Source organism: Chroicocephalus ridibundus, chromosome 8, assembly GCF_963924245.1.
Source record: "Chroicocephalus ridibundus chromosome 8, bChrRid1.1, whole genome shotgun sequence".
Lineage (NCBI taxonomy): Eukaryota > Metazoa > Chordata > Aves > Charadriiformes > Laridae > Chroicocephalus > Chroicocephalus ridibundus.
Window position 1 is genome coordinate 38219815 of NC_086291.1, and position 16908 is coordinate 38236722.

The 16908-nt window shown below is 47.3% G+C and overlaps 1 protein-coding gene across 1 annotated transcript in view; it reads left to right on the forward strand.

Moving 5' to 3' along the window:
- Positions 1 to 14005, forward strand: part of LOC134519644 (phosphatidylinositol N-acetylglucosaminyltransferase subunit Q-like) — a 31814-nt gene extending 17809 nt beyond the window's left edge. The window contains exons 6-11 of the mRNA XM_063344078.1: positions 451 to 604; positions 3187 to 3298; positions 5188 to 5268; positions 6265 to 6379; positions 9449 to 9507; positions 13850 to 14005. Of these exons, the coding sequence (XP_063200148.1) occupies positions 451 to 604; positions 3187 to 3298; positions 5188 to 5268; positions 6265 to 6379; positions 9449 to 9507; positions 13850 to 14005 (677 nt within the window). The remainder of the gene's footprint in view (positions 1 to 450; positions 605 to 3186; positions 3299 to 5187; positions 5269 to 6264; positions 6380 to 9448; positions 9508 to 13849) is intronic.
- The last annotated feature ends 2903 nt before the right edge of the window (positions 14006 to 16908 follow it).

Sequence of the window (16908 nt, forward strand, 5' to 3'; positions counted from 1 at the left end):
TGACTTTGCTCCACTTTGGTGATGAAAAAGACTGTGTGCCTCCACACTGTTTTATTTTACAAATACCATATGGCTTTTGTGGGAATAGCAAGAAAAGGGGAATGGTTGCAGTAAAGGTTGATGTTTGCAGTTACAAATGGGAACCTGGACACAAATCTAGAAAAACAAATCACATGTGGAACAAGGTGACTGCTCTGTTCAAGCTAAGCATGTCCTCCCTTCCTCACAGAGCTGCCACACCTGGTCAGAAACCTGGGGGAAAAGAGAGTTTTTGTGGGCCCTTCTAAAGAGAAGATGGCATCTAAAGGAGTCTTCCAGTTTTAATTCCATGTGTTCATGGCTATGACTTCTGGAGCAATGTTCGGGAGGGAGTGGGGGGGATTCAGTCTTTTAAGGCTGTAAACAGGAAAACATCTCATTCAAATACTGACACTCTGCAATGTCCACTAGGCTACATTCACCTGATGTCCCCGTTCATTGAGATGATCCTCTGGTACGTCGGGCTGTCAGCTTGTCTAGGCCTGACCTTGGCTCTCTGCATCCTCTCTGACATCATTGCACTTCTCACCTTCCACATCTACTGCTTCTATGCCTACAGAGCCAGGTGAGTTGCTCTCTTTTGGCTGCGTCTTGGCTATGTTTGGAGAGAAGGGCCAGTGAATACTCAGGCCACGTCTTTGATTTGTGGAGCATCCAATCCTGGTGTAGGTCTCTTGATTTCACAGTTTAGACAGCAATTAAATTATAGCCTTCTTTTATGCATGTACAAATGATTGCCGCAGTAGTACAAGCAACCTGTCTTTCAGTTCTCCTATGTTTAAATATTTATTTGTTGTTGTAGTGACCTGGAAAAATAAAACTAGATGACAGGCAGAGGACAAGAAAGCAGTTCACATGACTCCTTTGAGGACAAGAAAGCAGTTCACCCCATCCCTTTGATTCAACCTTATAGTAATCTTTTCAGTTGCACCCTGCCCAGTAGCTTTGAGGGGAACTGGAGGAGAGGAGGAGGAAAGGGGAACCCTTGTACCTCTGGAGAAGCCCCAAAATCCCTGCCTCTGCCCTGCTTCAGAGGTTTTTGTCTGCATCGTGGAGCACAGATGGCAGGTTTGGGGTTACAGCACCTGGTGTCATTGTCTGGACCTATTGGAGGACCTCATGGGCTTTGGGGCAGGTCCAGGGTATGTTGGAGTTACTGAGCAAACGGTGCCCACCAGAGTGCTCTGTTGCTGCCCTCCATTAACACGTGCTGCAGCAAGGAGCCACACAGGCCACTGGAGAATAGCTGCTGCTGACAAGGAGATGAGAGACAAGGTAATAAATAAAGGAATTTTTGGCTTATAAGGGACAGAATGGTCATCATTCCTCCTCAGGCTATGAGCAGTGGGTGTTACATTGCAAACAGGAGAAACAGTACAACTTCAGGTATGGGTAGTTTAGGGAATGGTTGGAAATGCTGAGACATGAATTGGGTCTGTTGCGAGCGGAGGGCTTGTACCCGAAATCAGTAATGTCAGTTATGGGGAGTCTCTTGAAACACCTCTAATTACTGGAATTTCTGTTTTGGTCTGTGAGGAGTGGCTTTGCTCCTCCTAATTGTGCAGAGAGTGGAAATAGGGAAAGCATTTTCTCAGCTGATTGCTTGTCCCTCATGAGCTGCAGGGAGCCAGCCTGCTCACCTCAGTGGTTTGTTAGAAGTATAGAGCAGCTATATCTTTTCTTGCTGCTGGCACCCAACTGCCCCTGCTGTGCCAGGTATCCCCCGTGGAGAGTCGGGAAGGGATAGCGGTCACACACATCAACACAGCCACCACAACACCTTGCGCTCCTGCAGCTGGCAGAAGAATTTTCTGGTTCAGGTGCTGGTGAAGCCTGAGATCCCCTTCTGAAACAAAGCACTCGGTGAAACGAGAGCAGGCAAGTGCGTGCAGGCAGCCGGGGAAGGTGGGGCAGGTGCTGCAGCAGGAACAGCCACCCCGTGCCGTGCCAGGGTGCGCAGGGGAGTGTGTGGCCCTAGAGCAACAGGGCAGGTGGGTATCAGCAACCTGGAGTCATCCTGGGCACCCTCCTGCCTGGGGATCCAGGGATTAGCGCACCGAGCTGCGCCTGCCAGTCTGGGGCACGCTGCCAATTCCTTGAAGCAGTTGGTGTTCCTCAAAACAGGCTCTTCTCTTGGATAAGACCCCTTGCCTCTGCTTTCACAAAGCTGCCTTGAAATCGGAGCAGCCTCCTTGCCTTAACTGGGCTGGTTAACCGCCCTGGCTTCTGTAGCTCAGGCTTTCTCAGGCTCTGTCCTGCCCCACAGATGGCCTGTGTCCCCTGCTTTACATCCCTGTGTGTTGGACACTGCTACCCAGGGCTCTTTGTGCCTCTTCTCCATCCCAGGGGCTCTTTCTTCCTCTGTGTTATTCCATAGATGGCTTGATTTCCTACCCCTAACCACACCAAGCTTCTCTCACCGTTGCCATTTTGTCTGGGAGGGAAGTAGCTTGAAGTGTTGTAGCACCAGGTTATAAAAGCCCAAGGAAAGGATGCGCTAGGGGTGCCAGCAGCCATTTAGTTGATCTCTTCCCACTCTTACGGATGTCTGAAGCAGAGATTTACTAAAGAAGGTGCAGGGGCTCCAGTCCCCTGCCTTGTCTCTCTGTGCTGCGGAGGCAAAAGTGAAGTGTATTGACTCCAGTGGGAGGGGTAAGACCTTGGCCGCTGCTGCTGTGGAAGGGGGGTGAAGCAAGGGGACCAGGGCAGATCTAAACTGCAGAGACAGAGGTGAGCTTGGGGGAATAAGCTTGCTGCTCCCTTTGCTGCAGGGGAGGCGGTGGCGTGGGGCTGGCGATTGCTGCGGCTGATAGGGGCCACCCTCCGGCGGCACCTGCCACATCCCATATGCCAGACCCTTCATCCACAGGAGCAGAAATCGAGAGCATGGCACGGCATGGCAGTTGCCCTCCAGTGGTCCAGAGCTGTCTGCAGCAGCCTGCTTTGCCCATGCCAGATGCCAACCCAAATACGCCTAACTGAGCAATCAGTATTTTATCTGCGTCATTCTCAGGCTGATTTCTTTTGCCGCCCCGAGTTCTGCGGCATGGGTAAGCGAGTGGGCACAGGGGTGTGATGATGACAGCTGTTTTGTGTTGAAGCTCAGGAACTCACAGTTCTGATGCACAGCATCTTCTCTTTGCCCAGGCTCTACTGCTTCAAGATTTACGGCCTGTCATCTCTCTGGTGCTTGTTCTGTGGGAAGAAGTGGAACGTCCTCCAGCGGCAGGTGGATTCCTGCTTCTATGACTTGGACCAGGTAGTGCTGCAGTGCCTGGGGCTCACTGCAGGACGCTGCCTGTGCACAATACGATCCTATCCCGCTTCATAGAATCATCTAGAATCATAGAATCGTCTAGGTTGGATGGGACCACTAAGATCATCAAGTCCAAGCATAAGATTCAGTTAATATTGAGACAGAAGACACAGGAGGCTTTGTGGTTTCCAGAACAAGTGCATGCCCCAGCTGTCTGCATCCGTGGCTCTTCAACCAAATTCTTGGAGGCTGTTTTACAATTAGGCCCCCTTTGCTTCTCTGCGTGAGGGGGCCTAATTCTCGCAAGTGCTGAGCCTTTGCAAGGTACCCTGGGGAGCTACTTCGGTGGGCGCTGCAGGTGCTCGCAGCTCCAGGAGCACGGGAGCGGGGATGGAGGAGGGAGGCGATTTAAAAAGTGGTGCCCAACAGTGTTGCCACAGTAACAGCCGTGCCAGCATTTCTATTAAAAGGCCCTGTTTCATTCACGTTGTGCTGGAGCCTGGCCCACACGCTCTCACTCAAGCAGAAGAGGCAGGGTTTTTTTGTCAAACGCCGCAAGCTCTTTTTAATTTCTGAAATGCCACCCAAAAGTTCAGCACAGCCTGAGTTGCTCCACGCCCGCAGTTGCAAACATCGCTAAAATAATACAATAATATTTGGTAACTTCCAGGGCCAGTGCTTCTCTCTCCATCACAACAGATAACCTTGAGCTTCTCACACTGCAGTGGAGGAGCTATTTTTCGGTTTCTTTGGTGATGGAAAAGTAAGCGCCTCCGTGCCAGGAAGATGATTTGCTTCAGGGCTTGGTCCCTGGGTACTTTGAGGAGAGCTGGTTTGGCACGTCAGGCTTCGTCCTGCTGCTCCGGAGACCAGTGGGAATTATGTCGTTGGCCTGGGTGGGAAAAGACAATTCAAAGCAGACCTTTAAAAGACTTTTGGAGATATTAAGCAACTGCAGTGGAGTGACAGAGGAGGGCAGAAACAACTGCTGTAAAGAGAATGAGTTGGGTTATGATCTATTTCTGGTTATGTGCATAAAGCTGGGATGTTGACCCACCTCTGTCACAGGACTGTCTGGGTTATTTTCTTTTATAATATACCACGACCATGATCTCTTTTGGCAGAAATGGCAGTGCCCTGTCTTCGTGTGGCCTCTGTGTTCTGCAAGTGGTGACTGAAAATTGAAGAGTCAGATCCCTCTTTGTCGTAAATCTGCATTTCTCCCAGTTGGAATTATTTAGGCTTACGCCAACTGGGCTGGCCCAGAATAAAAATAAGTTTTTCTGTGGGCAGTGGAGTTAATGACACCTGCTTTCCTATGGATTTTTCTCCTTCATCCTCTGAATATTGCTTCCTCCACCCCAGTAACTCCAGCTTCTTTCTCTCTGCTGGTTTCCCAGCAAGCAAGAGGCAGAAGTCCAGTGGCTGGGCTGACCAGTCGGCTGCTGCTGGGAATGTTTATCAACCAGATTTTGTCAGCTTTTCCCCAGCTGCTTGTTCTGCTAAAACAAGGAGGAACAAAAATACTTCTCAATTCTCCACAAAATTCCCTACCAAATTTCTACTCCTTTGTACCCTTCCACCTTTGCCTGATAAAAACTGAACAATGGCTTTAAAATTGGCAGGGATGGGATTGTCTCTAAAGGCAAAAATGCTATCAGGATCCAGCTTCTTTATCTTTCCAAAGATACTCCTATAATAAGGAGCCTTCCAAAAAGGCCCAGTGAGAGAAGTAGTACTGAAAATATTCAAGGTAACAGCATTATTCACATAGGGAGTAAAACATGTTAAGGAGTATTTCAAACTTTTACTGTCTCACAGTTTCCTATTCTTTTTTTGTTTTTTTTTTTTTGCCATCACTCTGCTAATGATTGTGTTTCTTTTTTCCCTAGTTATTTATTGGCACTTTGCTGTTTACAATCCTGCTGTTCCTTCTGCCTACAACTGCACTGCATTGTTTGGTGTTCACTCTGGTAAGATTTAACCCTTGAAGCTAATCATATACTGTCTCCTGAGATATTAAAAGAAGGTTTCCTAGTCATTTACTGTCATCCACAAAGAAAATATAAATCTGTCTCACACAGCCCCTGTACGCCAAGCAAGTGGAATTCAGGATGCGTGTTTGTGTTTCTCCAAAGGGAATTCCCAGCAAATCCCAGTCAGCGGCACAAGCTGTTCCCCTCTCTTTCACTCAGGAGTCATTTTTTTTTTATCTTTCCATCCCACATCTGGGGTGACGGCCCCTCTAGTTTCATCCAGAACTTTTTTTTTTTTTTTAATTAACTTGCTGTGTTAAATGCTTTCAGCCGGGCTTTGCTCCAGAGGGTTGGACTTCTTTATTTTTATTCTCTTCCCCCAGTATGACCAGTCCTCTCTGAGGCCTGCCTGGAGCACAACTTTCTGCAGACTGTGGCCATCACATGGTTTCAACATCTTTTTTGAGCCCTCTCTTTTCAGATGAGTTTGGCGGCAAAAATAAATGCAGCCGGATAAAAGGAGGTGCTTTAATCAGGGGACAGAAAACACTGAGCACGAAGCTTGTTCCTGACTGCTTTGCTCTTGCTTAGGTGCTCCACACGGGGTTCCTTCAGGCAGAAATAAGCAACTTCAGTTCGCTGTTGGAGAAAGAAAAATTTACGTTCGCTGATACACAGTGATGGTGTTTGCTAGAAATGTAAGCCCGAATTCTGCCTTTTAGACTACGGCTGTTGAAAGTGGAATTGCTTTCATGTCCTGGCAGGTCACAGCCTCTGCACCTGCAGGAGCTTCATCTCAGTTACACCCTTGAGCTGAGATTGTCAAGGAACCTCATGCAGGATCCGGATGCCCAGCACTTCTAAACATCAAACCCACTTTGGGAGGCTTTAGCTTAGCACACAGCCACGTCAGATTGCAGATCGGCTCATGAATTTTCTAAGTGTTGCATCTCCTGTTTCTCTGAGATGTTCTTATTTTCTCTTTCTCGGTAGCTCCGCTTGCTGGTGGTGATCATGCAAGGCCTGATACACTTGCTGATTGACCTGATTGACTCCCTGCCTCTTTATTCAGTCATCCTTCGGCTCTGCAGATCCTACAGACTGGCGGGTAAGCGCTGCACATGCAGAAGGTCAAGGAGTTTGCATTATGCATTTCATTTTTGGTGCAATGGGGAGCTGATGAATAGAAAGATGTGGGAGGCAGGGCAGGAAAAAACCCAAGGCTCAAGTCGCGCGGTTGTCCATACTGGTAACCAATTACTGCAAGGAGCAGTTTGGGAAAGTAGAGCAATTTTGGGAAAGTAGAGCTGAGCCACGTTACCAACTCGGTTGCTCTTCCATGGGTCCCTTCAGCAGGTTCCTATGAATTTTCTGGCAGAAACCTCTTAACCTTTCAGGGCTGTCTTTGGAGAACAGGAGATGCTGCTGGAGAAAACTGACCCAGTGAACAGCAGGTCACAGGGCAGAAGGAAATCTTGTTGCCACCGAGAGATGAGGCCATCTATTCCCACCAGTCTTAGGTTACTTCTCAGTTTTGTTCAGCCTTCTGCAGGGTAATAGGCCACCACTCAGGCAGAAGGTTGGCTGCTCAGTTGAGTTTGTTACCTGACTGACTTTCTTTGTTGGCTATTTGTTTGCTCCTCTTAAACGTTTTAAGAAAGAGAACACTGCAATGCCATGCTGCCTGAGAGATGAAGAGGCATCTCTCAGAATTTCTGCAGCCTGTGCTCCTGCCCCAGCACAAAAACGTGTCATTGGAGTGGTAACAGATGGAGCAGTTGAATTGAATTCAAAGGACTTTAGAGAGTACATGTCACTTGGTGTCCTGACTGCTTAGGTTTTGCCTCCCTTTTCAGTCTCAGAACATGGATAAGACACCCTCTGGCAGACGTTATGGCAGCTGATTTTACAGGCACCATCAAGATGGTTCTACCAACGTGAATGGGTAGCTTTTCCTGACAGCAAGGGGTTAGTGCAGTGTTTAATTTCAACCCGGTTCAGTCGTGGCATCTGGCCTCCAAGTTCTTTGGCTCGGTTTCTGAATTGATAAAATACGATATTGATGAAGCCTGGGCCAGGACAGATGAACAGCCCATCCCCACACCAGAAACAAAACACGTATTTTCTTTCCACGTGTCAGAATTGAAACACTTTGGACTTTAAAAAGCCTTTTGCAAATATGTCAAAGCTGATGTCCTCTCTGCAAGAGCTCTGTCTGCCCAGCGTCAGCTCAAGGGATGCCACCTTGGGTGGGATGGGTACATTGTCACATCACTTTGGAGTGCGAAGTAAGGCATAGCAGTGAGGTTCAGGGGTCTCAAACTCAGCCCGCACACAGGTTACCAACATGTTGTTTGATCATGCACAGGTCAGTTCATTTTCTCTGTACTTCTCTTTCCATCTTGCCCAACACATAGATATTCACATGACAAACTTTGGGGCAAGTTTTGCCGTGATGCTGTAGGACCTGTCACGGTGGTGTCTCCATGATTACCGGAACACAAAGAAGCAGCGAGCTTGCTTTAGTGCACTGTCATGTGAAACAAATGGGTTCATGTCCCCACCTCTCTTGTCCCATCGATGATGCCGGTGTACAGAAGCAGCAGAACACTGAGCTCTGGGGTTGGCTGGCAATCACGGGAGAGTTTAGGGTTCCTCTCTGCTAGAGTCATCTGCAGTAGACAGAGCCTTCCTGCTTTTAGTGTGAATTCCTGAGAGTCCTGAGCATTGTAGTCATCTATAGGTCATTCCAAAATACATTTGTAGCCTTTTTGTGCATGTGTTTTCCTAGAAGTTTAAACAATTGAATGATCTCATGAGGAGCTTGCTGCCCTGCAGCTGTACAAGGGAAGTGTGTGGCCATGCCCTACAGAAGCAGCATTTTCGGTTCTAACAGGCTGCTCCTAGGGTAAGAGCGCTCAACCACGTACCTGAAATGTCAGTGCCTGCTGGTTTCTGTCTCTCTCTGACAAATTGCCTGCCTGGAAAGTAGTTCCTGGCATAGCTTAGACACTTCCTCTAGCCAAAGCACATTTGGTTATTGAGGTACTCAAACACCTTTTGGAAGGCATTGGGGAAGCCCGTGTTTCAGTATAACCCTTCCTGTCTTAAACAAAAAAGGCTGTATGGTTTGGGGAGACACTTTAAACCAGAGCTATCTGCTAGACGAGTGGTGTCTCCCAGGAGGAGGAAACTCTGTAACTTTAATTAATTCGAATTATTTCAAAGATAAAATATTTTGTTTTTTTAAATGTGTAAGAGTCACACATGCTACAGTGATGGAGCTTACACAGATGAAGAGGTTTATTTCTGTTTGTGCTCCTGAGTCACTGGTTGATCCATGGCAGATCACTTCATTACTCGTGCCTCATCTTCTTACCTCTAGAAAGGAATAATAGGGGCAGACTTGGCTGGTGCAGGTTTGCAGAAGAGGGATTAGTTTTATTTATGTGAAGTGATTCAAGATCTTTCAAAGAAAAATGCCTTGCTAGTCTTACTTGTTACCTTTGTTTGAAACATTGCATTAAATGTTCATGTGCAATACGTCACCATTGCAATCCAAAACCTTTCCTATTTGTCTTTAAAGTATTGGGAACGTAGCAAGGCCAAGAGGAAATCCCAAAGTGGCAGGTTTGATGGGGTTAGCGGTGTGTTAAAGACATGAACGCTGGGATTAGTAGGCAGTGATTGCTTTAAAATGTCTTCAATGCCTCCAGGCCAGCCACTTTCCTCCCTTAGTGTGAAAAAGGAAGAGATTCGCACATGTGCTGTATCCACATGAGCACGAATTAAAGGGGAGTTCTCTGCCTGCTGTTAGCATGGAGTTCCCATTCTGATGGAAGCTTGGGAAAAGAGATTTTTCCAGTCCCTTTGTCATCATCAGGTCTGACTGGCTGATTTCTAGGCTTTGTGCTTGCTTTAGCACAGCGTTTCCAAGCTGGGAGACAGAGGGGCACTTTTAATGGAGCTGAGAGAAACACATCATTTGTCATTATGCTTAAAACCACAATAGAGAGAATCTGTGCTTCCTATCAAAAATGCGTAAGGGTTCACAAATCAAGAAAGGCTGAACACTCCATTTCAAGGAAATCGATGCTCAGCCAACAGAGCTGAGCCGCAAACGGCATGGGCTTTTCTCCAAGGGTGTATTTGGTATCTTTGTTTTGTTTCTTTTCAGCCAGTGTGAAGTTCAGAGTCCTTGAGCAGCAGGATGGAAAACCTCTTCGACTCCTTATGCAGGAGAGCCCCTTATGCCCTCCGTGACATTTTCTGCTGCGGGCTGTGCCTCAGACTGACCCCAAAGCCCTTCTCTCTTCCGTAGCAGTTCTGAAACTGGTCACAATGAAAGGCCCCACTTAAAATATTCCAGCTGTGAAATGCTGAAACAAGGGAAATACATTTCACATTGTAATAATTGGCTGCTGCTTTCTCTTCTTTTTAATACCCTGCTTGAATCCTCTGTTTAGAGAAAATGCAGCATCCTGTATAGTGTGAAGTGAAACATGAAAGACAGGAGAAACACGGAGCTCTGTTTACTTCTGGAATTAAGACTTGGCGTCATTATCACCTCGCGTCCTGGCTCTCTGCAGCCTCACCTTAGTAACTGCTGGACGCTGAGAGAAGCAAAAGGCAGCAGCTAAACCATCCAAAATGAAGCACCAGTAAACGGTCTTCCCCTCCAGGTGTGTTGAAAAGCCTCAGCTGATCCATGATGCTGGCAGGATGAGTGTGTGGGCAAGACAAGAGAGTTATTCTCCTGAGTGGCTCTGGCAAGGTGCATAGGAAAAGCTCACCTGTGCTGTTGTAACCTCGCACTTCCATGCTCTGTCGTCAGAGATACTAAAGGAAATTTTTTTTCCGAAGGCAAATGATGTGATGGTGGTAGCAGTGAATTTCTCGTTACACTTTCAGGAGTGATTGTGAAATATCCATTTCATGACATTGCCGGAGTACTGCCGTATCGCAGGGCTGCTTTTCTTGCTCTTTGCATCCTAGGAGGAGAGCTTGCAAGTAGTGTACAGAATTTATAAAAAACACTTGGGCGCTGGGGGAATGTGTGTGAGAAGGAATGAACTGCAGCTTCCCAGTTTTTTTGCTTTTTCCATCATGGGTCCAGCCCCAGCCCTGTTTGAGCAGAGGTCAGATTAGCACAGAACCAGCACACCAGCAAGAGCAATTCAACAGGGAATCCCTTCAACAGATGTCTTCCAGGGCAAAACTAGTGTTTCTGAAGCACGCTGTCTTCCCAGTTCCTCTCTTTCAGTAGGATATTGGTGTAAGAACCAAAATATGTCATTCTCTGTGGCCAGAAGACTCCATAAAAAAGAAACCAGACACCAAAGACAAGGCACAGGAGCCGCTGAGCAGAGAATTTGGCATCAGTGTGTTTGTGAGATGAGGTGGATAGCTTCTCCAGAGGAAAAAGATCACGACTGAGAGAGCAGAGGCAGTGAGTCATAAGAATATGATGAATTTTCCTTGGAGCACTGCAGAAAGATCCTTTTGCTATCTAGAATACAGTATAAGTCATATCAAGAGGTGGAAGTGCTTTAGTGGATGTCTCTCTTGGCCTTCTGTTCAAATAATAATGAGCAGAGAGTCAGTAAAGGCACTTTTTCGTTCTCCATGTGCTGGTAGAAATGAAAAACGGGCTTGTGTCAGAAATCCTGCTGAATATACCACTTTCTGCAAGGTCTTTTGCAAGGACAATCTACAAAGCCCATTTTTAAGTGACACGCTAAAATTCTTAGTTATGGTACATGTTAGTGTTCCTTTCCAGAAATTTCACGGTGGCTTTGTCCCCTCCCCACATGGCAGCCCTTGGGAGCCATCCCTGATGGAAGTCAGGCCGTATGCATGTAGCTATGCCCAAAATAATTTAAGATATTGGTGACTGATACATTCACAGCTGTCCTTTGGGGCGCTGATAATGGGTTAGAAATCAATAATGCTGGGTTTGAGCATTCACACTCAGCTTGTGGTTCAGCAGAGTGATTATTTTTTATGTTTAAGATGGTGTCACCAGAATGCAAAGTCCAAACAGAGGCAGGCGGAGGGCGGGGGATGATATTTCCATCCCAAATGCTACTTAATTTTCTCCAGGAAGTCTCACATAGTTCAGGAGTTTCATTAGTGTTTAAAATCTTTTATTTTGGTGCACAAGAACTATTTCTGGCAGTGTGGCTCAACTGAACTGCTAGCCCAGTGAGAAGAGACGATGAGTTTGATTCATCTGTATGCCTTCTGCTAGAAGTGCCATTTTTCACAGCAATTGCTGTGAAAGAGGAAGGGAAAAGGGAACACCTCCATTATGAAACAAAGGATGTATATTATATCAGGATATATTATAGCTTTGGACTACAGAAATTGCATAAAAGGAACTCATATTGCCACTTCCCTAATAAATAGTTGCTTTTGTTTTGCTTGTTTGTTTCCATTTATAATAGGAGGCAGACACCACGTAATTGCGCTGGGTGTAAAACCATCTCTTGTTATTTCTCCATAGGCAAGCATTACCACTCGCTATCACCACTCTGCCAAGGGATGGTTTTCAACGAGAGATGTTGTGGCCAAACCTTCCAGCCCCCGTAGCTGATAGTCAAAGGAACATACACTGCGTATCTCCCATGTATAGCAGCAGTTCCTATCCTCCCCCGGCATGTTTCACTTAAAACATACTGGTTGCCTACAGCTGAGGAAATAGGCAGAAATAGTTACTCAGGTTTTACTGTTGTTTGTTTTGGGAGCAGGTTTCTTTAGTGTTTTTTTTTAATTTATTTTTTCTTTTTTTTTTTTTAGCTAACTGTCTATGACTGCAATGCAATGTGGTTGGTTCTAGTGGTGCAGAACATCCCGTAAATGCTGTGGTCAATCCGTGGCCTTTCGGCTGTAGAATGGGTTTGAAATAGGAGCTGGGTGAGTTTGGGTTAGACACACCTCAGGCGGCATGAGCTACGCTCTCCCATTGCTGCTACAAATGTTCGTTTTGATCACATTTAGAACTAGCTTCCCGGGAATCTGTCTGGGACCCACTTAATATCTGCTAATGAGTGGGTGTCCAACAGCTGGACCACGCTGGGTCTGGCTCTCCTTTGGGTTCCCTCAGCCTGTGTGATCTGCTGCCCCAGCCTTTTTTCTAAACTTCATAAGGATGCTTCTGTCTACAGGCATTTTCTCCTTCTACTGCAGCAGTGGTGTACTTTGAAACAGATTTGACAAAGGTCTCCAGGATGAATTCTAGTGCACTCTTTGCTGAGTCCCCCTTTACCAGAGCTCTGTCTCCGCAGGCACTCTGAGTTCATCCTCCCTCTCTCCCTGAGCACCAGGCAGCTGGACCAAACTGGGGGTACAGGCAAACTCCCAGAAAAGTGGTTGCTTTTCAGTGGGCAAAAGAAATACTGAGCTTTTTGACAAAGTAGTGGCTGGCTGCTTGGTTTTTGTTGTTTCTCCTTTTTGTGGCTTGATTTTCTGCTGTGAACTATAGTCTCCTTTCACACAGCTGCTCAGCTGGTTCCAGCACATTGGACCCTTTCACTAGAGGAGGATGTCCTTCCATTTCTCCCCACTGTCCAAGCTTCCTCTAGCTCTGTAAGTCTCCTCCCTTGGCATCTCTCATGGTCTGTTTTCTGAGACCCACCGTTTCTGTGTAATCTGTTCACTCTTTTGGAGACAATCTGTTGCTGTGCATCCTTTTCATGCATCAGATCTTGGCCAGACTGGATCAATCCTCTGGACTTCACCTGTCTCTCTACTCTGAAATGCTTCATTGCAATGAGATTTTCCAAGGTGTAATGTGCTTCTGTCACCCTTCGTCCAGCTAACACGTGTGTCTGCCTCCTCCATCTTCCAAAAGACCAAGACAGGAACCTTGTGACCATAATTGGAGGCCACGAACTTTCATAGGCAGAGAATCCAGAGGCGGTCATTCTTGGGATGGTGATTGAAATCAAATTAGAAAGGATTAACTCAGCCCAGGAGCCTTAATTTCAAATGGTAATGAGCAGCCCTGCGTGGCACTGTGTGGTGTGCGTCCTGTTCTGCTTGGACTCCATTCCTCTGGGCGGGTATCGGGTGATACCAGGTCCAGCTTAAAGCATGGCCGTGGGCTGAGGGCTTAGCACATTAAAGCGGTGGCTTCATAAAAGATATGGCTTAATTGGCGCATTGTAGAAGAGTTCCCAGGAGTCGCAGTGCACTCCCAAAGGAGTATTGCTGGCTGCATTGGGAGGCCCCCACCTCTCCAGCCACTGCAACTTCCTAACGCAGACAGGTGCTGGTTCCACACCCTCCTGTAATGAGCATCACGCTCAAATCCTGCTGCTGCTTGCATCTGCTTCTCTGCTTGACAGCGATCCTGGTAATACTCCTCGCCAAGCTCGATTTGTTGATGTCTCAGGGTGTTGTAGGAGGCCAAAGAGCTTTAGCTAGCCAGAGAGGGATTCTGACGCTGTATGAGTAGCAGCGTTGACGTTTTAACAGAGGCCAGCGCTGTGTAAAAGTTGTGCTCGCCCTCCTCAGCTGCCTTGTGTTTTTTGCTACAATACATTTCCATCGCTGCTCTCCCTCTTTCGTCTCCTCACAAATCAACCCTCTATCGTATGGCAGTGTGGTACAGACATACAGGCTGCTAACCTACAGCTGCTACCCCAAGGATTCCTGGACATCCCTCTGCAAGAAGCTGTTCCTTGGAGAGCTCATCTACCCTTGGAAACACAAAGGAGAGAAGCAGGACTAAACACAGCAAAAGAGCTTGAAAGACTTGGTCGGGAAAACATATTGAATCCTAATTCTTTTGGACCAAAGGCATCTCAGAGCCAGCGTCTGCTGGATCCCTTTAGTTAGATTTTGGTAACATGGAAGGGGCTGAATTTTTAAAGGCAAATATTTTTAAACATTATTTTTCAACTCTCCTCTTCCCCTCGGCTGTGTTTGTGTCATATGCTAATGACTATTTTTGAAGCAAAAGGTTAAACCCAGCAGTGCCTCATGGAACCAGCATTTATGTCACGGAGGAATTACGTCTGAACTGGTTTGATGATGTATGTATCCTTCCATGTAAGCTCACAGGCTGTATTAAAATAGACCTTTGGTCTTCGAAGCCACATTGCTGAGGTGCGTTCTTCCAAATATTTTGGACCTTTTACGCTTCAGCCTTCAAGCCAGCTGCTCAAAACCAAGATAAAGGGTCAGCTTGTCAAGTTATACACTGAAAACTGTACAGCAGGGTCTTCTGTGTTCGTGGGATATTTATTCTTTTCCTTTTGGGTGGGCTTGGATTCAGCCCCACTGCACCACCAGGGAAAGTGTTAAGCGTAGAAAAAACAGGGCTGGAGGCCCAGAAACACAGACTGCTGCACCTTTGTGCCTGTATAGTCTCATCTACATTGTTTCAACAGCAAGTAGTGTTTTGGGGAGAGCTGAGCCCAGAGCCGAGCCCAGAGCCGAAGTGCGGAGTGCACAGTCCCAGAGCCCAGGCTGCTGGGGTGCACATGGCAGAGAGCCATGGTAGCCCAGAGTTCCAGGCTCTGCCAAGGCTCAGGGCTGCTTTGCTCAGTCACAGCGTTAAGGCAAACACGGCTTTGCTGCTATGCCTGCCAGAGGGCTGCGGCAGCCCCACTTCTTAGGCAGCCCCTCCAGCTCAGGACAGTGAGTGCTGTGCTCCCTCACAGGCTTAGAACATGCCCCTCTTCCTCAGGGCCCCAGGGAGAGCCTTGTCGTGCGCTGCCTCAGTCTTTGTATTTTCTGATAATCAAGGAGCTTTTAAAGTGATCTCAGATATGAGGTATTTAAAGTCACTTCTTTCCCTGAAGCTGTAGACATGTTTCTTTTAGGGGAGTTTTCCTCGGTGTCCTGGTCTGATTGTGTGCTCATTTTGATGTGAGTCTTCTATTCCCCATCTCGGGGAGAGTGCCTCTGTGACCTCCCTCTGGGTACTTTGTTGTTATGTAGGTATTTACATACAGTCTTTACCCAAAAGTACGCTTCCTCCAGGTCTGCTCGCACCTCATGCCCCAGCTGAAACAAGGATGTCATACCACTGTACCCTGCTGCTGCTTTGCACACCCAAAGTGATGGCATTGACTGGGAGGTGAGAGACGTGCTAGATCCTGCCTCCTTTTCCTCTGTCTGTTCAAGGCACCAAGGATGGAGGAGGAAGAGGAGGAAGAGAAGGATGTGTTGTTTTGCTCAGCCCTTCTCTGGAGGGCTGCCTGCATACTCTAGTGGAGACAGGGCAAGGCAAGGAGCCATGGCAAAGCACCCTGGGCTTTAGTAGCCTTCAGTCAGCACCTCCACTGGCAGGAGAAGAGTTTCCTACACCAGTCCCATGTCTCATCTATGTATATTCTGTGACATCCAGCTATCACAGAAGAGAAGGGGTTATGCCCCAGGAATGTAGGCTGCTTTAAGACATCCCTGGCCAGATATATTTGGGTTGTCTGTAGCTGCTAAAGCCTCTTGTGGTGCAGCCGCTGTCTCTTCAGTCATAGCCTGATCAGGAGAACATGAAGGTCTGTAGGCAGGTGCTTGGTCCAGACTTTCCTTAGCAGGCAAACACAGGAGCTTCCAAGGTCTTACAGTTTTCTTGAGGACATCATGAAGGGAGGCAGAATTACTGGGGCACTGCTACCCACAAAGGATGTCCTGTACCTTGATCCAGGGCAGAAGGGCACATCACTGAAGGAAGACAGCCCCACTGTCTGCCATCGCAGGCTCTGGGTGGGACATCACTGGTTGTGGAAACTGGAGAGATCTTTGCTCTTCTTTAATGATCAGTGCTTAAAACTCATGTACAAATACTGTATCTTCTTCTCTTGGAATACCGACGCCCAAGTGTTTCTCTCCACTCCAGGTGTGAATAGCTCCAGGTTGCGATCCATTTAGTGAATGAATTGTCTGAATAATGTTTCACACTTCAGGTTAAGTCAGGGCCATGGAGACCTATCCTTACCTGGCACTCAGCGGGGCAGATTTACACTTTACCTCCCTCTCATCTTTCCACTGGAGCTACTAAATGATATTCCCCCTGCTTCCTCCCACGCCTGCATAGCTTGGGTTACTAACTGCTGCAAGAAACTTTATTATTTTTGGTCTTGTGAAAATAACACTCCTAATATCCTGGCTTTTTAAATCTTTCTGTGAGACCAAACAGCTCACAATTGTCCTAATCGTGGCTGTCCTTTGGGATCAAGTGACTTGGAAGCCCCAGAGACAGCACAGAGCCATGAAAACCAGCAACTGTGACCTTCCTATTGGGAACCTGCCAACCATATTAGATGTTCCAGTGTCGGGTCTGTTTATTAAAGGCTGATACTGACTCCGGGGATGGTGAAACACCAAACTGAGAAAAAGCTCCTCCTCAAACCCTGAATCTTCTGTGACACAGAGGCCCTTGAGTAGCCCAGCTGGGAAATCACAGCCCCCTGTGGGTGCAGTTCTCCTGTGTGGGGTAGAACTGGTGCCTGAGATGTCTTACTCTTTCTCATGCTCGGTGTTCTCCTTCCCCGTGACAGTATCTGAGCTGATGAGATCCTTCTGCTGGATATTTGCCATGTCTCTCCTCTTTCTTCCCAGTCACTGCTGTGAAATAGTCTTCCCCCACCCTTTTCCGATTCTGTGCAGACACATTACAACAACTTA